Source organism: Thermobia domestica, chromosome 13 (genome assembly GCF_964235325.1).
Source record: "Thermobia domestica chromosome 13, izTheDome1.hap1.1, whole genome shotgun sequence".
NCBI lineage: Eukaryota > Metazoa > Arthropoda > Insecta > Zygentoma > Lepismatidae > Thermobia > Thermobia domestica.
The window spans coordinates 219,701,595-219,725,994 of NC_137466.1; the positions used below are offsets into that span (position 1 = coordinate 219,701,595).

A 24,400-nucleotide genomic window follows, 5' to 3' on the forward strand; every position below is an offset into this window, starting at 1 on the left:
GTAGAGCTGATTTAAATATCGGTAGAGCAAAATTTAATCTAAAGTGATAAAGAGTTTATGCTGAACAAAGTGAATTTAATTTATATAAGCATTTCAATCAAAGATGAGACTCTAATTTTCAAGTCTACGTGTTTTACTCCAGGTATTACGAGAAATACTATTTCCCATTCACGCAACAACATCTGGTTGTTGTTCAACCGCATTGTACCGGACTCTGACAACTCCAGGACAGCTGAAAGGAATACAGAATAAAAGCACACTTTGTACATACCTTAGTGGACTTCCTGTGGAGAATGATGAGCACAGATTCATTTGCTGAGTAAATTTTAATGTGGTGTAAACACACGTTAAGCACTGTATACTGAATTTACAGTAAAAGAAAAACATATTTTTAAATTTTAGAATTTTCAAATTATTTTCCGAAATGTTCTTATTGTTCTTTTAGGCCTAATTTGTTTATCATAAGAGTCTGTGCACGATACGATGCATCTTCTAGTCCTTGTCCTGGGTGTCTCCTATGGTCCTATCTCCTCTTCTAGGCGTTGGCCCCACTATCTTCCCATTTAGTGGAACGTCGGTCCGGTGAGGTGAAGGGAGCTGCAAATTGTTAGGTCCGTCTTCAGCTGTCGGAATTTCCGTTGGAGATGATGCTTCCCACGAAAAAGGTGTGATTTCTTGTCAACCAGTCAAAGGTTCACACTTTGTAAATGAAAATTTCGAATATACCTCTCAACTCCAGCAAGCGTTTTTAACAATGGCTGTTCTCGTCTCGCTGTCTCCAGCTGTCACCGTATCCGACCATAGTAACTTTGTCGATATCCTTTATATGTCTATAGATACTGGAATTTCAGCCATATTTCCTTACTCCATGGACAATGAGTAAGCAACGATGCACCAGTTGCTTCAAACTCTTGGGTGTTCTCAGCTTGCAGACAAAGAATCTTCAAACTTTTCTCCCCCCCCCCTTTTTTTTTTTTCTCTATGTGCTGGGTTTCATGCGAGCTAAGTTCCAACTTCCTACGATTTCCAGAGCATCGCCATGCAATTACATATTATTTGAAATCAGTATTTAATAAAATCCTAGATTATTTTGATCCTTCACATAACACTGACATACAAATAAATGATAATAACGATACACATAAAAATGAAATAAACTCTACACTATTACTTCCACAATTAATCCTTTACTTAACACCTAACTATATGCAAATGATTATACGGAAAATATATATATTTATACGCAAATTAGATACAAAAATAATGATATGCATAACAAGAATGATATGATTCGCATACGGTACTGTATGTATGTTACAAAGGGCCGCTACATAGGGCAAAATATCAATGTAAAGATGGTGACAATCGCTCCTACTCGTGTTTTGATTGGGAAAAACAGTCAGTAGTGCTGCCATTTTTATACTACTGTTCTTGTGCTGCCACCTGCGATGACTCCTCAAACCATAACTATCACTGTGAAATTCTCAACTATGTAAATTTTAGCTTCTTATTCGATCTCCCTCGTCACATGAGTTAAAGGGAAATCTTATGCTAGAAAGCTTCCTATTGAGAGTTGTATTTCAAAAGATGCAAGATGTTGTATTCCAGACAGAAAGAAAGAAACAAAATTCACTTATCATTTGCTTTGTAGTAGTTTTAACATTTTTTTTTTTTTATCAGACATTGTTTTACTTTTAAAGGAACATACAGAATAAGGGAAATATTGCAACAGTTTAAACTTTCACTTTTTTATATGTGAATTAAAATCTAATAAGTAAAGCTCAAACTGAAGAACTTTACCCCTGAACGCGTTTTTCTGTAAATGAAGAAATACGTTATTAAGTAACCGGAAACTCGATGACTTGGTAACCTGTACAGTTGAAGATTTGTCGAAGGAATCGCTGGTGTCCAGCTTAGAAGGGCTCACTAAAGATTATTAGGTTTAGTGTACTGTAGATATAATACTAAATGTTGTTTCAGGTGAAGGAAAGCATGGAGAATCTGGAGACAGTTGTTCGTGAGAGAAATCGAGCATACTTCGAGCTCGAGACTGGAGAAACTGGAGAACGGCCAGGAGAGCTAGTCACTAACGAATTAGGTAAGATATGTTGCATTGTTAGTAATTGTAACTGCGTTTGCATCGGTGTGAGAGAAGGTAGCGTTAAGCTTTATGTAATTGTGGGCCTGAAAGAATGATTGTACGAGCAATCACTCAAACCCTATAAATTTCTTGAAATAGATAACTACTGTAAGTTTGCATTACTTGACAATCAAGAGAACATGCTATGGTTCTTCAAAGATAAACCTAGCCATCATTTAAAGAAGTCAAATGGGTTAGGAAAAGATGACATAAAATATTTTTTCCATCTTCCGACGACTGCATTTCATTAAATGGTGGCAGGATTAGGTATATCTAATCTAATTATACAAACGTTCGAAAGTGAAATCCTCAACTTATGACGCTGTTACGTAGCGTTTGTTTATAAAAGAGACGTACAACTAGAGCTGTTAATCAACAAACTAATCAGGATTTTAAAAAAAAAAACTGAAATTTACGGTTGAGCGTCATCGAGACATGACAACAACAATGAAATTCAAAGAATGATTATAAAACAAAATAAAAAACAAAGAAAATAAAAAAATGTATGCTGTAGATTGAACCTCGGGCCAAATGTTCGAATGTAGGGAATAATTGGGCCAAATGTTCGAAGCGTTCGATAGTAAAAAAAAGAGAAGGGTTGTTTGTTCCTTACACATTATATTCTGTTGTAGACGTTAAAGATTTAAAAAAAAAAAAAAAAAAAAAAAAAAAAAAAAAAGTGCTGTTCGCTGAATGACGAGAGTTTTTTTATGGTCTTAAGCCTAGCTAATTATAGTTGGCAAACGCTTATAGAATTCCGTCTAAGCCCTAAATCAGCGTTTCCAAACCTTTTTCAACTTGCGGCACACTACAGGTGAAACTTGAATTCTCGTAGCACACCCATATATATATATATATATATATATATATAGGGTGCGGCACGTAAAACCGGCCCGTAAAGTGAACACATAAAATGAAATGTAATGTATTGAATATGATTACTCACCTTCACAGCAGGTGCTGAAAGTGTCCTCCGCCCACTTCAACACACATGTGAGCACGATTGAGGAGATTCATATATACCCTTGTCAGTTCTTGTGTTGTAATGCTATTGGTGACATCCTGGATCCTGGTCTTGAGTTCTTCAATTGTGTGTGCATTTGTTTCGTATACTCTTCCCTTTAACAGTCCCCATAAGTAAAAGTCACACGTGGACAAGTCTGGTGACCGAGGAGGCCACAAGCCTTTGCTGATTGTCCTCTCTGATGTAAACATCTCATGCACAAGGGACAATGATGCAGCTGATGTGTGGCATGTTGCACCATCCTGCTGAAAGTAACATAACTGACGCTCCTCTTCGGTCAAGTGTGTATAAAACTCCTCCAGGATTCCCATATACATGTCACTGTTCACTGTCGTCTCAAAGAATATGGGTTCAATAACGCGTGTGGCGTAAATGGCACACCAAACACCAATCTTCTCATCATGCAAGAGTACCTGGTGGATTGCGTGTTGATTTTCTGTCGACCAATACCGGTTGTTTTGGGAATTTACGTACCCAGACAGGTGGAACCACGCCTCGTCACTCATGATGAGCATTAGTGGATCCAAGAAACCACTGGCAACATTGCTCAACAGCCATGATCAGAAATGCACCCTCTTCTGCAGGTCAGGCTCCTTCAGTTCTTGCACAACACTTATCCGGTACGGTTTTAACTTCAGTCCCCTTAAAACACGTCTGCAACTTCTCTCACTCGCATGAACCTGTTGACTCAATCTCCTGGTTGACTTTCGAGGACTTCTTGTCATTATCTCCTCCACCTGCATCTTTAATTCAGGTGTGCAGACAGATGGTCGTCTGTTCCTGGGAGCATTTTGAACCGATCCTGTACGCCGCCATTTTTCAATCAATTCCTGAATGGTGCTTTTTGCTGGCACAGAACGTCCTGGAAATTTCTCCCGAAACAAATTCTTTGTTTTCACAAAAGATCCAGTGAGAATGAACCCTTCAACAATGGCAACACGCTCGGGTATCGAATACGGCATTATCACACACTGACACTCACTCGGCTTAACACAACGAGGCCTTTTTCTCAACTGGTTTCGACAAGTTTCACTGGCTGCGGCTGCACGTGACTGCTGCAGGTCACGTAAGTCGACCCGACCTGAACACGCCATCTCTTGGTAGGAAGGTAGATTATTTAAGTTGCCAAAAACGCAATATACCAGAATATTACGACGGGCCGGTTTTACGTGCCGCACCCTGTATATATATATATAAAATTACTATTATTATTTGTAAATATAAAATACCGTGATATTTTAATGTAATTACTGATCTCCTTCTTACAGAGAAGAAAGCTCGATCACTGATTTTCCCCCGTGCTAAATCATTATACTTATTTTTCATTCTAATTTTAAAATAGAAAACAATACCAATGAAATATAGGACTCGGGTTTATAGGACTCCACTTTCTCTTTCGAAAACTGTATCTAACCTCTAACTAAAAGGGAAGATCACTAAATAACGAACAAATAAACAAATCTCCTATACTTTTAAAACACAAATGTAGGTAATTTGTATGCATGTTTGCTTTGTTGAATTTATTGAATGATATGTTAAAATTTCAAGTTACAAAATAGTCTGCAGCAATAAAGAAATAATAATGGTCATGACAATGATAAATACGTTTTTCCACATTAAAAATGTACAGAAAAGTAACACAGTATGAAACTTAAAATTGTAAATTTATAGTAGAGGTTCATAGTAATGTGAAATACAAATATACATTTTCCCCTATGTCTTGCAATTTGGTTCGTATAGAATTAATAATTTGTTTCGATTTTCTCGCGGCACACCGGTTGGGAAACGCTGTCCTAAATGGAAATATTCGTTGTACGAAAGTGTAGAGTAGCAGTGACGAATAAATTGAGAATAACAATACTTCGGATATGAATAATTACCTAGTTAAGAGGAAATATTGTTAAGGCCCATTGAAGTAGAAGGTCATCGAATAATCTGTAGTGGTAAGCATCTAGTTAAACCATAGCAATCCTTTTGCCAATCGTGCATTTACACTCCAGGTTGATGTTTGGCCATTCAAACCATCTGAATTGTACTACAAGTACTAGTCACCTTGGACAGCCTAACGCGTCTTTCAATTTCATTGAACTCGCACCGATGTTTTCTCCATACCGTCATAAATGCTCATTAATATAGGCAAAGAGTTACAATCATGTCACCTGGGTGGCTGTAAAAAGATGTTGATTATCTAATGATGGACTGGAGAACGAATGTATAAAAGTGCTTGAAATTTAAAATAAAATTAAAGAATTTGTAGAGATTGAGCGAGTAAAGCTTGTAGTTAAAGAATACTTAAATCTGCATTTTAATATCTCCCTCCTTACTGAAATAAATAATAATGTAATAGGTACAGACAAGATTTAATGCTGGTTGTCCAGTTCTTGGGCAGATTCATAATTACCTTAGAGTTTGATGAAACAAGGATTCTAAATTGGGTAAAGATACTTGAAATTCGTATTCTTATATTGTTATGAGTTTATGAAGACGGTCTGTTTCTCTGCATTCTTCATTAATCTTTCTATCTAACGACTGGATCATACACATTTTATGTCTTCTGATAACACATTCAGAATTGTAAAGAATAGTGTCATTTGGCCTATTCGTCAGAAATACAATCAGCCTAGTTATCTATTTTATAAATTGCGTTGGTGTAACAGACACTGACATTGTAGATTTTCAGATAGTTTGTTCTTGATATGGACGAGAATTGTTATCCATAAAAATGAAAATAGAAACCTCAGCTCCACGAAATAAGTGAACATCGGAGGAATACATCATTACAATGTCTTTCACTTGTTACAGATCATCGTTCCATTAGCTGCAACTCATTACGCCACCAAACGCTTAATTCCTTTACACAATGTTTTCTTCGTTATAATGAGTGCCAGCTTCACTGCAGATGTGCTGACGCTAGATTAGACCTGCTTCTATCAGTCTACTGCTCCATTAACCTGCTCCATCCTAATGTGATCTCAAACTATTTGTAACGCCTTTAACGGAGTACAATTTCAGATTTATGTGAATAAAGCGCCTTATGACATCATTCAGGCGTCTTGTGACAGCTTGACTTGCTAGACTCGACCAATACTGTTATATGGTTCATCATGTAGCTGATTAGTCCTGCTCCAACGATTCCGTTTCGCTGATAACGACCCTTTGCTACGTGAACATCCTCCTCCTGCTACCTCGTAGTATCTTAACAGTCAATTCCCAGTCATTTGCAACACTGGTCGCGGTTCGCCCTTCTTCCAACTTACCAACAATGTAACTACGTGAAATTCACTCAAACTTCGCACAAAATCTTAAGAAACAAGCCGTCACTTCTTGTATCATACTTCACTTTACTGCCCAGCGGCAACTAGCTTGTGGCTTTCTGAGCAGGATACGTAGTAGAGGTAAATACGTTGTCTTCTGGCCTCTCAGTGGATGACGTATCTGCATGACGTAGAGTCCCAACAGCTCGTATAGTTTTGGAAAACAAAACCCATGTGTAGGCTTGGATACCAGTGTACCATCTATATTATTGGACGTACTGTACTTTGAAATTGTGTTGCTTCTAGATCGCCCTTATAATTATAAAGTGTGAGGCTTGTTCCATTAGCTTCCCTCAGTACAGTACTTCTACTAATCGTGTACAAGAAAAACGTTATTGTAAATATCGAAACATGGGTCTCTGACTGGATCGCTTCCAAGGATGAGGACTTCTTTCGCCACGGAATCCGTACATTGCCTGACAGATGGGCGAAAGTGGTGGCTAGCGATGGACAATATTTTTCTTAAGGTATTTATGTATTTTGTGTTTGTACTACAGCTTCAATGTGTGCGTACCAACCGCACGAATTAATTCCTAGACCAAATAGATCAAAAACGATAAAAGTTCGGTTACAGAGTGAAAGTGGATACAGATAGCAAGAAACGATTTTCTGCGATCGATTAATCGCACCAAGAATATATATTCCATCTCCAGTTTAATTTCTCTACTAAAACCGGAAGTGCTTTAAATATGCTACGTATCATTCCGGTTTCAGTAATAATTGAAAAAAAAAAAAGTCAAAAAGTGAAACTGTTCACGTGATGTACACGTAATACTGCTGTTTGTATATACGTAGAGTCTCATGAGCGAAGACAATAAATTCAGAACATTAATGACTGTAAAGTCTTGTCATAGCCAATCCGTCCTTTTATTATTTTATTAATCTAAAAGAATTAAATTGCGTATTTTGTAAGTTCATAATTTCCAAATCGTTAAATTATCGTATCCTTAGCCAAGATTACTAAATTGATGGCAATCGAACTCAAGATATCAATGGAAACCAATTTTAATTTGACTCTTTGCGGGTTGTTGTCAAACTACGATTCGGTAATTACTTTTTTTTTTAAGTTTTCTCAAAGTGGATTGTGTTGTACTTTATTGATGAACATGTACATATTGATCTCTTCACCGAAAGAGTTACAGAAAGGAGGAAATTTCATTTTACAAACAAGGAATCCAATGGTTATGACTAGGGCCCGGATAATTATGTACTAAAAACAATGAAAATATGTACATAAAATCTCAATAATATGTAATAAAACCCTTCCAAAAGAGCAAAATATGTAAAATGAAAATACCAGCATTTTCTATTACGTTTTCTACATTTGATGTGGTAAATACAATATTTATTCAATTACAATGTTTACTATCTGTTACTTTTCCAGCATGATCTCCGCAACACTAAGAAACAGAATGAGTTTCAAATTTTCAGTCAGAAAACTTATCTTGTTATCGCGTATAAAAGAGTTTCTATGCACTAAATGGTCGTTTCGCTTCTTCAACTGTACATTACGGGAGAATTCTAGAACACTGGCCCGCTACCTGTACAACAGATAGTAACCTACCATAACATAGCCTAACCTCTCTAATCTCTAATTAATCTTAATTAACCTTATTTAGAAAGGAATTTTTACGAAAACTTTGTTTATGCCATTGTACATCTAATTAGCGTCCAGCGTTATAGAACCTTCCCGTACATTACACACTCAAAACATTTTAGTAAAAAATATCGTGAAGAACAAAAGATTCTCAATTAATCTTTTCACTATTTCAACAGTCGATCTCCGTAACAGTAAGGAACGAAAATGTGTTTCAAATTTTCAAACACAGAACCTCTCCTGGTATCACGCAACAGAGCTTTTTATTGACTGAACGATCGTTCAACATTACTTGAATTAATTGGTGCATACTTAAACTTGCACAAATCAGAAGGTGCGTGTTCAATAGCCACGACATGGATTTAGCTTCACTTAACACTCCACTAATAGCATAAATTGTCTTATAGCCTGGATTTTTCTCCAAAACGAAAGCTATCTTCTTATTCAGTGCATCCCCAACCGGTCCTTTCACACCTACCAGAGAAGCAACTGTTGAGCGAACAATTTCAAGATTGTCTGAAAGGGTAGATGATGATCTCTACAAGGATTAAATAGTACTACTGAGACATGAAAAATTGCTCTGAATGTAGGAAATATCATGCTTCAACTTCCCGTCATCAAACATTTGTTTCGCATTTTCTATGGAAGATGCATCTTCAGAATAAAAATGTAACACTTGTTTCACTGCATCAGAGTTCGTAACATAGTAACACACAACATCAATCTAGCTTCCCCACCTCGTTAGTACCGGCTGAGGAGGAAGAGGTAGTTCAGGGAACAGTTCTTTAAATTTCTCAACTCTACTGGGAGCCTTCAAAAATACCTTCTTTGTATTTGAAATTAATGCATCCACTTGTGAAAATCTAGAACGAACAAATTTTGCAACACGATGAAATTCGTGGGCAAGACAAGTTAGATGTAACAGCTTCGGATACAATACTTGCAAAGCTTCTGCAGTTTTGCACATGTACGGTGCTGCATCAGTCACTAGAAGGAAGACATTGTTATGCTTGATACCATCAGGCCACAAAAGTCCCATAGCATCATTAAAGAGTTTTGCATCGCGGCAACAAATCACTAGTTAACAGGATAGGCTAGCTGACTTAATTATCTTTCAACAAACCTATTACAACATTACCAACACGTCACCCCTCTACATCAGTTGTTTCGTCAATTGACACCCAAATAGGACCATCATCGTTTTCCCCACGAATCGAGTTCATTCTTTCCACATATAAATCAGGCACGTAATGCTTTCTGATTGTAGATTCATCTGGAACTGTTTTGTGTGTGTATTGTTGCAGAAATTCACGAAGTAATGTATTGTTTAGTTTCCAAATAGGGGTATCAGCACATACCTTAGCACGGCACAGATCACTTGAAAACTGAGACTTCCGTGGCCCTGGACTACTTTGAGCTTGAGATTAACTTACTAGCAACTGCTTTTGTGGTTTAGGTTTTGAAGCTCGGGTCTGATGGCGTGATGTGAATACACAACTTGGGAATGTTGAGCGCATGAGACACCCTTCTCACAAACCTGGCAATAAAGCACTTTTCCATCGGTGGAAAAATGCTCAAACTCTTCCGTGAAATGCTTAAGTCTTATTGACGACGGGGTTTTGTCCTTTGGCATCTTGGAAACAGGATTTGCTGACAGCACAGGAGATTAAATATTCAATAAAATAGCTCACACTTTCCCTACGGCATGCGTTGTGGCGGCAGGCGCTTCACTTTTGTAAATCAAGAGTCCAGCCTTACCAATTGCGTGAATGCAAACTTCCCCATCTGATTTAATATTTTTCGCCGAAGGAAAATATTACTGGGGCGAGTTTGCGACAAAAACACGATAGGCAATCGTAAAGCCGCGTCGCGATAGTAATTCGATTGAATTATTAATCTCACGTAAGGATGTGAGCGCTACTACCGCGACCGAGAGTATACGATTGCTAATCAAATCAGGTTGTTTCCAACTCTCTATCAATCCGCCAAACTACGCTGCAATACTATTTTAAAAGGGTGAAACGCAGTGAAATAATAAATAAATAAGTAAATAAATAAAAATTAAAAATTAAAAATAAAGCAAGCACTTTAAATTCAAAGACAGGTGAGTGTTTTCTTCTTTTCAAAGTCTATTGTTGAACAGTTTTTGTACGAAAAATCCCTATAAAACATGAAAATACCAAGAAATATGTAAAATTATGTGCTCATGAGTAAAATATGTAATTATATGTACATAAATGTAAAATATGTAAATATATGTACTTTCAAATGGGTGTTCTTAGGCACTATGGGTCACAAATGACATTATTACCCTGATTTGGTATAAAAATATAACCCCTACAAAAATATGTAATTAAATAATTATCCGGGCCCTAGTTATGACATACCTACACTGGAGAGTTGGTATCAGTTAGCCTACAGTAACTTCAAAGCAAAGAATAAAGACAGAAAAAAAATTAATAAATTAATACAAAAATGGATTTCCTTTCTATTGTTTAGATTACTTAAGGCAGCAAAAACATATAACTTACACGGTGTATAAAGTGAAAGAATTATTTCACTGGTTGGACTTTTTTAACTGAAGTTTACCAAATTAGGTGAGAATGTGATAATACATAGTACATTGGCATGACAAATATAAATATTGCTACAAGCTGAAAGAAGATATTAAAGATTCCAAGGAGACAAATGAAGTAGTTTCTGGGCTATTTAAACATTAAAAAAAATCTAAACACAGCATTTAATATACTAGAACGTTACACCGTTCGCCGTCACTAATAGAAAAAAATGTATTTTAAGCCTTTTATATAAGGACAAGGAAAAAACCATAACATAGATAAAGGTAATTTGGATAGAAAATGGAATACCATAATCACAAATTATATTAATAAAAGTAATAAAAAAATTATCCATCATTTATTATAATACATAAAATTTACTTCAACAAATAATTTACATTATAAAAAAATCGCCAAAATCAAATAACTTTCAATTAAATCATTCCACTATTTCATTCATTATCATGTCTCTCAGCCTCGGAGCATAATCGTCCGTTAAACTACAAAAATAAATTATAACTTGACAATAACAATTTACATACGCTATGTAGAGTTTAACGTTCGAGGATAAAGAAGATCCATTATCTTTCTACTTACACATCTCTCTAATTCTTGAATTTTCTTTAAACTTCGAAGTATGCATCAACTTAATCTGGAGATTACTTACATACACACCTCTTCCCTTTTTTATTCCTTGATGTTTCTATTCTTTTTCTTCCTGTTTTTTATCCTCCGTGGCCAAGACTCCAGGGGAGAGTCCAAAGCTTGGGACTATAAAAACTTCACGAATTACATAATGTGAAAGCGAAATGATCCTGAAATTAATTTTTTATGCTCTCCTACCGGAAATCGAGCCCGGGACTAAGTACACCGAAGGCACACGCGCTAGCACTAGACCAGTGAGGAGGGGAATGATTTACAAAAAGATGAACACGACTATTGTGTTCTTCCGCCACTATCTTAATACAATATCCGAACACTTTCCCTTGTTCACGAAATAAAACAGAAACTTTCTCTACCTTCAAACAACTACATCATTTATAACTTTGTTTTTATTTCTTCAAAACAACTTAAAACATCTCTTGTCTTCCGAACACTGAGGGTGACTCTACTCTAACTCAGCTGCTTCTTCAATTGTTTCTCAATCAATAGTGCCAAAGTACGATCTCTGTCGTCAGTGATGAATATTTTTTTTTTCTTTCTTTATTATACAGCTCAAGCTTATTTATTTTCTGTCGTGATATTACATTACGTTTTTTGAAGTACTTAGTGACGGCTAGTTTCAAAGTTCGATGCAATGTTAACTGGTCCACATTTTATTTATTTGATGCTTGGAAAGAGCAATGTTTCCAGCATGAAGTCATAGGATTTTCTAATACCAGTGAATCTTCGGATGTTTCCTTCATTTCTAGGGGCCTTCCTAACGGCCTGTATCACGAGAAGCCTTGGAGATTTTCCGACATTATTAGATCCATGGAAGAAATTGAACCCGGTCGTTCTGCGAAATAGTGTCCAATTCTAATTAATTACACAGCGATTATAATTATAGTTCTTCAGTCTTCAAGTTATCTACAATTGCATTATCCAAAGTGTTGGTTTCCACTAGAGCTTCTTGTTTCGTCCAAAAGATTGGTATTGACAGATACTTATGCCAAGTTTTTTTTTCCTACCACAGCACAGAACGCTTTTCCACACACGCAACAGAATTATCCTTTATGTATTAATTAATTGTAAATTAATTAACGCAACGATTAGTTGGATTCTGTCAAGAAATACTAAATCCTGTGAATGACTGTGACGCGTATTTGCTAAATCATTTTCAAGATGATTATACAGAATGAAGATATTTTATAGCTTTAATTGACGTTTGTACTTTCCATCGACGGTGCAATATTTATAACCTCCTGAAATGTTAAGTTTGTTCTGTTGTGTAGTTTTCTGCGAATTGACTCTTCAGCTACCTCAAAATTAACTGTTCCCTAAGTTTTGCATCGAGACAAAAGGTTTCTTTAGATCAAGCACAAAATGATCGATGCACTGGTCAGATTGTTTCGTTAGGTCAAATGATGTCTTTCAGTGACTTTAGACATGTATTAATTTTTTATCTCAGCCATAATTTGTTTATAAGATTTGCTTACAGTTTGCTGCGTCCAACAGATATTATAAATCTACTTAAAAGCTCCGAACCAATAAGAGTTAAATGAATAGATAGTTTTCTTTCTTCAAGAACATGTGTTCGAAGGGATTGAAATAAGGTTGTAATGAATCGGTCTCGCCCTCAAAGGGTGTAATTCGATAAAGACAATATTATAGTAAGAAGGATCTTAATATGCAGTCGTATATTAAACCTGACAACATTTCTCAACTTTTACTCTTCGTTATAATAATATTTCCTTGATTCTTACAGTATTTACCTGTCGTAAATATCAGCTTTCTGTTTTCTTGTAATAGTAATTCATCTTAAAAAGATTCATCACAGTTGTAACTACAAGTATATCTCTAACTAAAACTACCGTTTAAACAGGCTATCACACTAACAACTGTTCAAAAGCAACATGTATACTTTTTCATAAGGCTCTCCGCCACTATCTTAATAGGAATAGTATAGTGTAGTTCTTAATATAAATAAGGCATAGGAACAACGATACAAAAAAAAAAAAAAAAAAAAAAAAGACAAGCAAAATAGTATAAAAAAAAAATATTGGGTTCTAAAATGTAAAATAGTGATGAATTACATTGGTCTACAAATTTTCACTTTTTATTTTTTACAAAAACGGCAGTAATCGTGCTTTATAGATTTCGATACGCTGAACACGAAGATCACGGTTAAAATGATTTAGGTCAGGGTTACGAGTAAATAAGATGTCTACGTTTCACAGTCACACTTATGAAACATGCAAAGGCATTGTGACAACTGTTCCTCTGCCGGGAGGGAATGAGGTGGATGATTACAGTACAATTTGGCAACACTGCTTTACACCGCGACTCATGTACGCACCATCCAGTCACGTCAGCATTGTCGAATGTAGAAACCAGATGCGATTGTAATTGTTGATAACGGCGGCGCGTTCTTGTGCTGCGTTAGTTTACTTGTTACTGGAACGAGTGTCGTGGCAGTTGGCAATGAAGCGTTGAAATTGAAGACTTGTGTTATTTTACGCATATACGCTTTCAGAAAAATGCCCCACAGCTGCAGTAACAAACTTAATAACTTTTGTTACATTTTTGCAAATGTTATTTGTGGTTCTAGAAGCCGACCATTGACAACAGTGAAACAAGCATATCGATGGTACTTTGCAGCTACCTCGTATCTCAAAAACAAAACACAACTTTACGAAAGAACAAAAAGTTTGAAAAAGTTAGAGATTAGTTAAAAATCAACGACTTTTAACTAATCTCAAACTTTTTCAAACTTTTTGTTCTACCGTAAAGTTGTGTTTTGTTTTTGAGATACGAGGTAGCTGCAAAGTACCGTCGATCCCAAATAGATCAACTTGAAGTGTAAATTGCGACTGAATGAAATACATGCACAAACAACCATAGAATTTAATCAATCTTATAAATAATGATAATGACATTTGTAATTATGTCAGTACTTTCTCTTATCCCATATATTTCTGAATATAAATTACAAATGCTGAAGACAGCCCTCTTACCCGATTTTTTCAAAATAGTTTTTTAACTTCATAAATATTTTGACCACCGCTTAAAAAAATTAGATTATGCGAACGCTCTTGCCCGTCCCCTCAATGTTGAAAACAGATTTGCGACTGTGGTATTATATGAAGTCCATGGGCACCGGAAACGTTCCCATATTCTTTACTATACATTTGTTAAATTGCACTGCAACCAATGCCGTAGAAGCTCTATAATAATAATAATAATAATAATAATAATAATAATAATAATAATAATAATATCCATAAGATTAACTCCCACGGCTGTTTGTGAGTGTATTTTTTCAGCTGCAATTCACACGTCCAGGTGATATATTTAGGAGAAAGGAAACTTATCTTGATGTGCTATCTCAGGGCTAAGAGAATCGGTCGTAATTAAAACCGATTCCATTTAATCTGGGACAAAATAAAAGGTCGAGTGCACACATGACCAGCCCTTCTATGCAATAGTTATTTTTCAGCTACATCTTGAAGGATGCCCTTCGACGTAAGAACTGGTATATTGTCTAAGAATTGAATATCAAAGTAGTGCAGAGATTATCTCTGTTTCTATAGTAGATGTATATGAATCAAGTTCCTTCGGAATCGCACGGCATTTTGGCAAATGTCATGACGGGTTGAGAAAACTGCAGATCCGCTTCTACGTAAATAAAATATAAGGAATAATCTTAAATAAGTTGTAGAAATTTGGACAAAGCATGATCCCCCAACATAAAGTAATGTTTATTTCTTGTAACCACTGATATCGTTCAAAGCTGAAAGTGGCACTAGTTACCTAATACTTGATAAAAACAAAAATACAGTTGCAGTTGTTTTATTATTATTATTTGTGGTCCTGTTTATTCTTCTTTCAAGTATTTACGCATAATTTGACACATTTAAAAGAAATTGAATAAAGAAGAAATTAGTAGATGTTCTGTGGAACTAATGTGAAATCTTAACACTGTAAAAAAAAAAAAAAAAAAAAAAAAAAAAAAAAAAAAAAAAATGCATATGAAATCTTTGCCTTCCCCCTCATTTTATTTTTGCATACGACTAGTTTGTGCTTCCTGCTCTGAAGATTTAAACATGCTCACATACACACTAGAATGGTCATTTTCTACCTGACATATTGGCAATCCTGCTAACTGTCATTATTTTCGTTCTGTTTCTAAACTGAATTTTAATATAGGTATTGCTGCTACCTGTGTGAGTGGGACAGTCGCGCAAAAGAAAAACAGTACACACTGAGGGGATGGCTTCCACGAACCGCTTTCGTGCCTGAGTCAAAAAATATTGCTGAAAAACCTGTAGTTAACTCGAACAAAATTATTCTCCCACCATTGCACATTAAGTTATAATTATTTAGTGAACCTAAAAGCGTGTGAATTTTATTAGCTTAATTAATTTGTAAGGTAATTGTTTTGACTACGTTTTGATAAAATTCGATTATCGACGTACTGTTCGATTTGTAATGTTTTAATTTTATTTAGGTTTGAGGCGCTACCACCGCATGCATGAACATTACATCCCGAAATTTATGAACAAGAAGTGGAACGAAAGTCATAAATTTGGATCCGGAGGTCGGGAAGTTGAAACGTTCCTCAAGTATTTCCGAGAACAGAAGTTCCTGGAGAAGAAGAGAGCCAGAACGTAAGGAAATCTTTTTCTGCTACTGAACATAGTAGATGCATTTAGGGAAATTATAATTACAAAGAATAATTTTGTGTAAACGTTGATGTATTTATTTCTTTTTCAGCCAAAGATCAGGTAAGTTTCTAAAAACTAATAAAAGAAGCTATTTTTGAATCTTAAAATTGGTTAATGTAATTTTGTTCGTCCTTTCGTCTGGCGGCGTAATGGTTGTTTCAGTTGCATTAGCTAACTCCGTTGTTCCTTTGACAAACCAATCCAGTCAAGATTATTATTAAACTAATAACCAGCTTTGTATCTATCCTCTCATGTTTTATAAGTTCCAGAGTATTTGTGCTTAAGTAGGGGAAGTCTTAGAAAGAGCGATATGGATTGAGTATTCCAATATTCTCCATTTCTGTCCTTATGACCCTGTCGAAAGCCCGTAACACATAGCGAGATAGATTCCGTCTACTCCCTTAACCCTCAATGAACCCGTTTCAATATTGGGTTTTCATAAAGCCAAATCTTTTCCGATATGCCTTCAGCATCCAAGATGATGATCCATCCCTCTGTTTAAAGTGGAACTAAACTTATTTGTCTCCAATTGGTCATTATTATTGTAAAGTATTCTACCTTTTGGCAAATTGTGAGACTAATGTGATTTTCTTAGTTTTGGGCCTGGAAATGTTTCTTCCACATTTCTCGATGTTCACGTTCCTCTTTTAACTCCCAATATTTTCTTCTATTTTTCAAAACCATCGATTAGTTGTATTCTTCCCATCAGTTGTATTGGTCTTCCTACGAAGGATATTAGCTAAAAGCGTCCCCTTCTCTCCTATCCGTTTTAAAACGTATTGGTTTGTTACTCTGTCTCCATTTTATCTTGTCCATCTTCCTCCAACACCACATTTCGAAGCTTTCTAAATATCTCTCCTAAGTCTCTGAGCTATACAGTCTAATATTCCATATACAACATTGACCAACTTCTTCCTTAGACCTATATTAAGCCTGCTAGTTAAGAGTGATCTTTTCTTATTGAATGCTTCTTTGCCTATAGCAATTCTTGACCTGATTTGTTTGGTGCAGTAAGCGTCTCTCGTCAAAATACTTCCCAGATACTTGAAATGATCTACCTCTTCAAGTTCTCTTTGTTTTACTCTGACCCGTAAGGGCGTGTTTCAAGAGGATATTCTCATGATTTTCGCTTTTTCCATTCCATATAGTTTCCCACTGTCAACTATTCTATCAGTCATCTCCTGATAATCGTATAGTTATCCAGTTATAATAATCGTATTATCTGCCCTCCGGACTTGAAGTATCCAGTTCTCATTAAGGCTTCCTTCATTAAACATTCACTGTAGAAGTTGAATCTGACTCCTCTTCCAATCTCCTCACTGTTGTTTTTTTCCTTCATTCAAGCGCAATTTCATTCGTTTTCCTATGTACAGGTTACGAATGAGCCGTCAGTCTCTTCAGTTGACCCCGATTTCTGTAAGTATTTTCAGAAGTTTGGTCGAAAGCTTTTGGCCAGTCGATGAAGCACAAACACAACTCTTGCTTTTCGTCAAGAACTCGTTCTGAGAAATATATCAGAACCCAATAGCATTTCTCTTGCCTTTTCCTTTCCGGAATCCAAATTGTTCTTCCTCTAACATCTATCGTGTATACTTCCTGAATATGTAAACACGAGATAAATAATTATTTATCTTCATACACTTGTCTCATCAATTGGTTTTCCATTTTCTTTCTTAAAGACGCAGACCTAGGTTCAGGTCACCTATATCGCTGAGTTTTGTTATAAATAATTGTTTTACGAAGGGGTATTGTAAAGTTCTAACTATTATAGTAAAAAAGTAAGGATACATAGATTGTTGTGATTTGTAGTTGTTCATCTCTCTCTATGTAGTCACCACCTAGACTTACACATTTCTTCCTGTGTTCCTTCACTTTACGAATACCGTCATTGTAGAATTCTGCACCTTGTGCTTTAAACCACTCTTCCACCTCATGAATGACGTCATCTGTGTTGTCAAAATGGCAACCACGCAACGGATTCTTCATTTTCCGAAACAAGAAAAGTTACTGGGTGCGAGGTCGGGAGAATAAGGCGGATGCTGCAATACCTGGAAGCCACACACGCTTGCTTTGTCGACAGCAACTTGACATGACTGAGCTGGTGCATTGTCAGTTATGAGAAGAACGTCTTTCGAGATCATGCGAACGTCTCGTTTTCAGAGCAACTTGCACTTTTTCCAGGAGATTGCTGTAGTACTTTCCAGCAACGATTGGTCTTTTTGCAAGGTAATCTGTGAGGATTACCCTACGAGAATCCAAAAAACGAACAGCATGACTTTCCCCCAGACTTTTGCACCTTTGCCTTTTGGAAGAGGGGAATCGGCATGCTTCCACTGCATGCTCATAGTTTTGGTCTCCCCACGTTTCATCCATGGTTACTAGACGTTCGAAAAAATCCTCTTCTACCAATGTGAACATCTGTTCGGAAAGGTCACGCTCTGTTTGCTTCTTATCCATCTTGCACTTTGGTCACTTTTGACACACCCCATGAAAAAAATAATAATCATTAGAAGATAATTTCCTTAACACCGTGCACATAAGAACCAGACATAACATTGATAAAATTTCAACATCATATGTTAATAACTTCGAAGCGATAATTAAAACTTTATAATACCTTCTGGTATAATATAGAATGTTTTAATGCAAGAACTGATGAAAATGATGGATAAAAGGTGGAGGATTATTCTCGCTCCTGCTCATCAGTCCAATTCCACTGTCTCATTAACACTTTTTCTTGTTTTAAAAATAATTAAATATTTTACTTTTTCCATAATAAATGCGTCTAATGTGTATAACTTCATAAAGTGCTGTCGTATTTCCTGTTAAATGTAACGAATCTTAGTGTTACAAGATCGTAGAGAAAAGTTGGATGTAGAGAATTGTAGAGGAATGCGTTGCTTCATGCATAGTGTTTTAACCTTGGTCTTGCCCCGGCCAAGTAAGTTTGTGGTGAGCAATATCGTGTACATGGGTTTTCTTCCGTTTCCTCTTACATTTTCATTCCACCAATTCTTCCATCATCATTCACTTGCCTTAATCATCCGTCTCCCTTAGCCTAAAGGACATAATCGTGAGACGTTAAATTGAAAGATTTGATTTCATTTTTTTAAACCTTGTTCTCATAAGATCAGTCTCGTTGTTTACTTATAACACTGTGTGAACTGATAAAGCTATATACAAATGTTAAAAGAAGTAACCAATATTCAGGTTTTAGGTTTCTTTTTCCATAACAACATAAGTCTGTTTTAGAAAGCCATTCATGGATATCTTTGGCGTTTCTTCTACTGATATGAAGAATGATTGAGTAATTAATGTATTTTGTGTTGGATTGCAGGAGAGACAAAAACCATGTGATGCAGCTTTTAAAGAGGTTTCCCAACATGGACCTAGAGGCGTTGCAGCAACAGTACCCAGACGTTGATATAGAAAAACTCAAAGAGAAGAAGAAAGCTCGGGGAAATCATGAGTTCAATTCTTAGTGTATTCTTCGTTATTAGCAATATTTTATTACGTCTGTCAATGGTTTTGTAAATAAAGATTGTAATATTATTCTGTTTGTATATCTTAACTAAGTTATAAGAGATTATTTTCTGAAATTAACTTAAACTTAGTGACTTTCGTAAAATTTAGCTATTACGTAATTTTCTGCGACCTCACACTTTTTTGTTAATAGAATGTTCTGATATGTTCTGATGCTACGCTGTGAATGAATGTAAAATCTGATGATATCACGCAAATTGCTAATTTCAAAACAAATTTATACATTTAATTTTAAACTGACTCTCATTCAAGCGACATACGGAATTTATAAAATATTTGCGCCCCGACGTAATTTTTATTCGAAAATTGTCAATACCTTATTTCAGTCCTCGATTTGCATGCTTCTGTGCTGTCTTAAAAATATTTCATTGTTTACATCCGGTTCCAGACATATCAATAATGAAGTAGAAAGTAACACCTTTCTTTAAATGGAAAGCGTAAGTTAATCCCCTCCAGTGACGATTTCAGGTGTTGGGCCTAGTAGAAAAGGTCCATATTCCATTCCTCGCGTCATTTTTCACTTTTTGTGTATTGGAAGTCAATCTGGGGAAAATCTAAAATGTCCTGATCTCCATCATCAACGTGAATCTTAAACAAGTATCCGTTCATTTGTTTATTGCCAAGTCATATTTATATTGGTCTAAATGAAATGTTCACTGACGACTGGAAGGGAAACTTACTTCAACAACACAACGCAGGGATGGACTAAGGTGTGTCTAACGTCAGAAACTGTGTATACATCCAGCAAACAGGCTGGGATACCCATACAATCATGAGGTGGTACCTTTGAAAATACAATCGGGAATGACTTTTCGTTAAGATTACAAACAGGGGCATTGTGCACAGTAAGCCAATCAGGAAAAGAAGGAAGCAAACCCTTGGAAAAGTTTTGTGCCGTTACAGACGAGTTAAACGTACACCTTACCACTGACGATCTACTGCTTTGTGCAGTCGACTCACGGTTCTAATCAGTTGACACGACCAACAAGAATCACCGTCTGGAAGTTCTCTAAGTACCGGGTAAGTTTCCTATATGAGACTGTCATTTTATGTTCCTGAAATACGTACTGGATAAGGATCCTGAAATTCTAACAATCAATTTGTGAAATTCATTGTATAATCATATCATTACGTTATGAATTTTTTTTTTTTTAACTAACAAGTTGTATTATCGCAACAAGGTTTTAAAGTCGATATGAGTAACAATTTGTTCTTTTGGGACAAGAAAATAGGTAATACATTTAATATTTTATTTGCAGAAATCGAACATTTTCTCTCTGTACTGAGGATTTGATCTTCCGTTTTTGCAAACTGATCTTACTAGTACTTGTGTTTCCTACTCCATCGCAGAGTTTCTTCCTATGACAAGAAGAAAAAAATGTTTCTAGTCGAAAATCTGTTTTGTGATTGATGTTTGAATTTTTTTCTATGTCTATATTGGATGCCACTTGCGAAAATAAATAATGAGCATGCAGTGACATGGTTCTGTTTCTGCATTTATTCTTAATTCAATTATAACAATAAATTTCATGTTTTCCAATGCTCTACATTCATTTCTTACTTATTTTAATACTTTGTTTTGTTTTTGTTCGTTATTGGTGATCAATTTTATTTAATTTTCAAAATTAACTTGTTTTTATTTGAATGTTGTAGGCTTATTCTAAAGTGTAAGTCATTCAAGATTAAAATTGAGTTATATGATTCAAGTTTGTGAAGTATTTAGTTCAGAAACAAATGATTGAGAGTAACAAATATGTTTCTCATGCAAGTTTTAGAACTTCACAACTTTGTTCAGTCAAATATCGCAGTTAAAATTTCTACTTAAAAAATTTCAAATATTTAAAAAAATATAAAAATTGTAGGAAAAATTGTATTAGCGTACTTCAGTTATAGTAACTATAAGATCATTTGATATTATAATAAAAAAAAATCAACTTTAATATTTCACCCCATCAAAAACCTCTTCTCTAAAAAGGAAAATTTGTTAAATTTCGATATTAAACTTGGCAAGTAATTTTCACGTATTAGGGTTCATTTAGTGTTTTTCATGCTAAGAGAGAAAATTAAAGAAGAGAAAGTGCTGAAGAAAATGGTTTTACAATGTTTTACAGTAGCCTAATCCAAAAATGTACAGTAAGGGACACTTCTGGATGGTACACCCATATGGAAATTTACGGCAAAAGTGTACCATCCAGAAGTGTTCCTTACTGTACAAGTTTGCAGTCTGGGCCTAACGTCTGCAGTTACTTATTGGCACGCAATGCTCAATCAAAAATGACCACCAATCATAAACTGGCTTGGAGTAAAACTTTTAAAACACATTTTTATGCTACCGAAGTATATGTTAATAGTATACCAAAAAAAAAAAAAAAAAAAAAATCTTGAAAAATTAAACATGATGAAGCAATCCTCATTGGTGCCAAGCAACTTCATATAGATTGGTCCATTTTTAAAGCATTCATTATAGCACTTGAAACCTTGCATAATACAGTCGGATTTAACCTTTTCGTTTAGATTAGGAAGTGCCCAGCATACAAATTATAGGTGCAAAATAGTGTTTATTTTTGGCGAAACAAACCTTATGATGCCTTAAATACATTTATTCTGTTGGCAGACTACCATTTCACCAATCATGTTGGGCAAAGATGTTTGTTTCATAACGCAACAGGGATGTGAAAGGGCTGAGGAAGCAAAGGCAATCAAGGCATAATGTAAAGGTGTCGAAGGCACACAGCTTTACAATATTTGAAACAATTGCTTATTAGGTATCGGGATACATAAGATGTGTGGAGTACTTCTCTTATGGAGGCACATATGGAGATACCTTATTACTGTAATTACAGATTTGCTGCTTCTATAAATGAGTTAAGTTGATTTTGAGTTTAACGTCCTGATACAGCAGCGAGGCTATATGAGACGTGGATCTGCTGATTAACGTGGAATCCAAAGCACATGAGCTCCCGCTAGGAATCGAACCCCGGTCTCACGCTAACTGCTTAGCCACGAAGAAGCTCTCCTTGTATAAATGAGCTCCTTGGGCAGTATTCTTTCTTTGTAAAGCAATATATTTTACCCTAATATTTCCAATTGTAATTCGGACCGATCTGAATCTGCACCATTGTAAATATTTTTAGTTATCAAATTAAGAGCATGTTTGTTTACCTTATGTTAAGTATAAAGTTGAACGTATCTCTCTCTCTATATATATATTTAAAATATATATATATATATATATATATATATATATATATATATAAAGAAGGAATTTGAGTTTGAGCGTGAGTTTACTCACTTTTTACACCCTGAGTTTGAGTTGAGCTTTCAAAAGTGAGCGTTTACAACCCTGGTTATTCGTTGTTAAAATAGAGCAATGAAAGTCAATAAGTATGCGTGAATCTTTTGCTGGTTTTTGTGATCTGGAAAGTTTTCGAAGGTGAAATTGTGAATATTCTGGAACGCTACGAACTAGAGATAAACAAGTACGCGGGACGATGAGGGTGCGAATGTAAGTGAGAAATATCGTGATCTTCTAGTGTTAATCAAAAGTGTTAGTTTGAGTTGAGCTTTCAAAAGTGAGCGTTTACAACCCTGGTTATTCGTTGTTAAAATAGAGCAATGAAAGTCAATAAGTATGCGTGAATCTTTTGCTGGTTTTTGTGATCTGGAAAGTTTTCGAAGGTGAAATTGTGAATATTCTGGAACGCTACGAACTAGAGATAAACAAGTACGCGGGACGATGAGGGTGCGAATGTAAGTGAGAAATATCGTGATCTTCTAGTGTTAATCAAAAAGAAAGTGCGTACTGCTGTTTTTTGTACATTGCGCGGTACACAATTTGAATTTGGTGTTGGGCGATTAGGTTACTGATATCTCAGAAATCTGCAGCTTTTATGCAACTGTGCAGCATACCTAATATATATAATAGTTATATCATAAATACTGTCATAAAGTTTGGAGTGGCGCTGTAGGCATCCGGAGTGGCACAGTGCTGCCATCTGTGTATAAAGCGGAAGGTGCATACGTTGATATTGTACTGAGTTCTCATGGAGTGGGGCGATTACGAAAATCGTGCAGCAGTAATTGCACTACACAAGGTCGGGAAGACAGCACGTGAGATTTTCAACCTCCTGATACCCCTACAAATCAGCAAGAGATTCGTGTATTGCGCCATACAGCGATACACCGAGACTGGAACGGCAGCTGATCGCGCAAGGAGTGGCAAACCACGAACGGTAAGAACCCCCGCAGGTCCAGAAAGCAGTCGCAACAAGAATTCAAAGAAATCCTGTTCGAACACAAAGTGTGATGGCTGCTGAGATGAACATCACCAGAAATTCCATGTCTCGTGTGCTCAGGAGTGACCTACATCTACGGGCGTATAAGAGGCGGACTGGTCACTTTCTGACCCAAACATTAATGTCGCAGATCCTTAAATCAAAGAGACTGTTGCGGCGTTACGCCCACAATCTGCACAGAAAGATTCTGTTCACTGACGAAAAGGTGTTCACAATTGAGCAGGCCTACAACGCCCAAAATGACCGTGTGTATGCCACGCCATCTGCTGCAGCTGCTGTGGCAGCTCCAAGGGTTCAGAGGGCACATCATCCTGCCTCAGTGATGGTTTGGTGGGGAGTGAGCTACTCAGGCACAATCCAGCTGCATTGTTGCGAACAAGGCGTTAAAACATCTGCCAAGGTGTACCAGGACACAGTGCTAACACCTATAGTGAAACTACTGTCTGCTACAATCTTCCCAGGAGAAAGGTGGACCTTTCAGCAGGATTCCGCTCCAGGCCACAAAGCGGAAACAAGCCAGGACTGGCTGACACGGAACGTCCCGGCCTTCATTTCTGCCGCTG

General features: G+C 36.1%; 1 protein-coding gene across 1 annotated transcript in view; it reads left to right on the forward strand.

Annotated features, from left to right (window-relative positions):
• The window catches only part of mRpL47 (mitochondrial ribosomal protein L47), a 36,391-nt gene extending 16,840 nt beyond the window's left edge, over window positions 1–19,551 (forward strand). The window contains exons 4-6 of the mRNA XM_081737409.1: window positions 1,981–2,098; window positions 15,783–15,942; window positions 19,337–19,551. Of these exons, the coding sequence (XP_081593535.1) occupies window positions 1,981–2,098; window positions 15,783–15,942; window positions 19,337–19,481 (423 nt within the window). The 3' untranslated portion in view covers window positions 19,482–19,551. The remainder of the gene's footprint in view (window positions 1–1,980; window positions 2,099–15,782; window positions 15,943–19,336) is intronic.
• The last annotated feature ends 4,849 nt before the right edge of the window (window positions 19,552–24,400 follow it).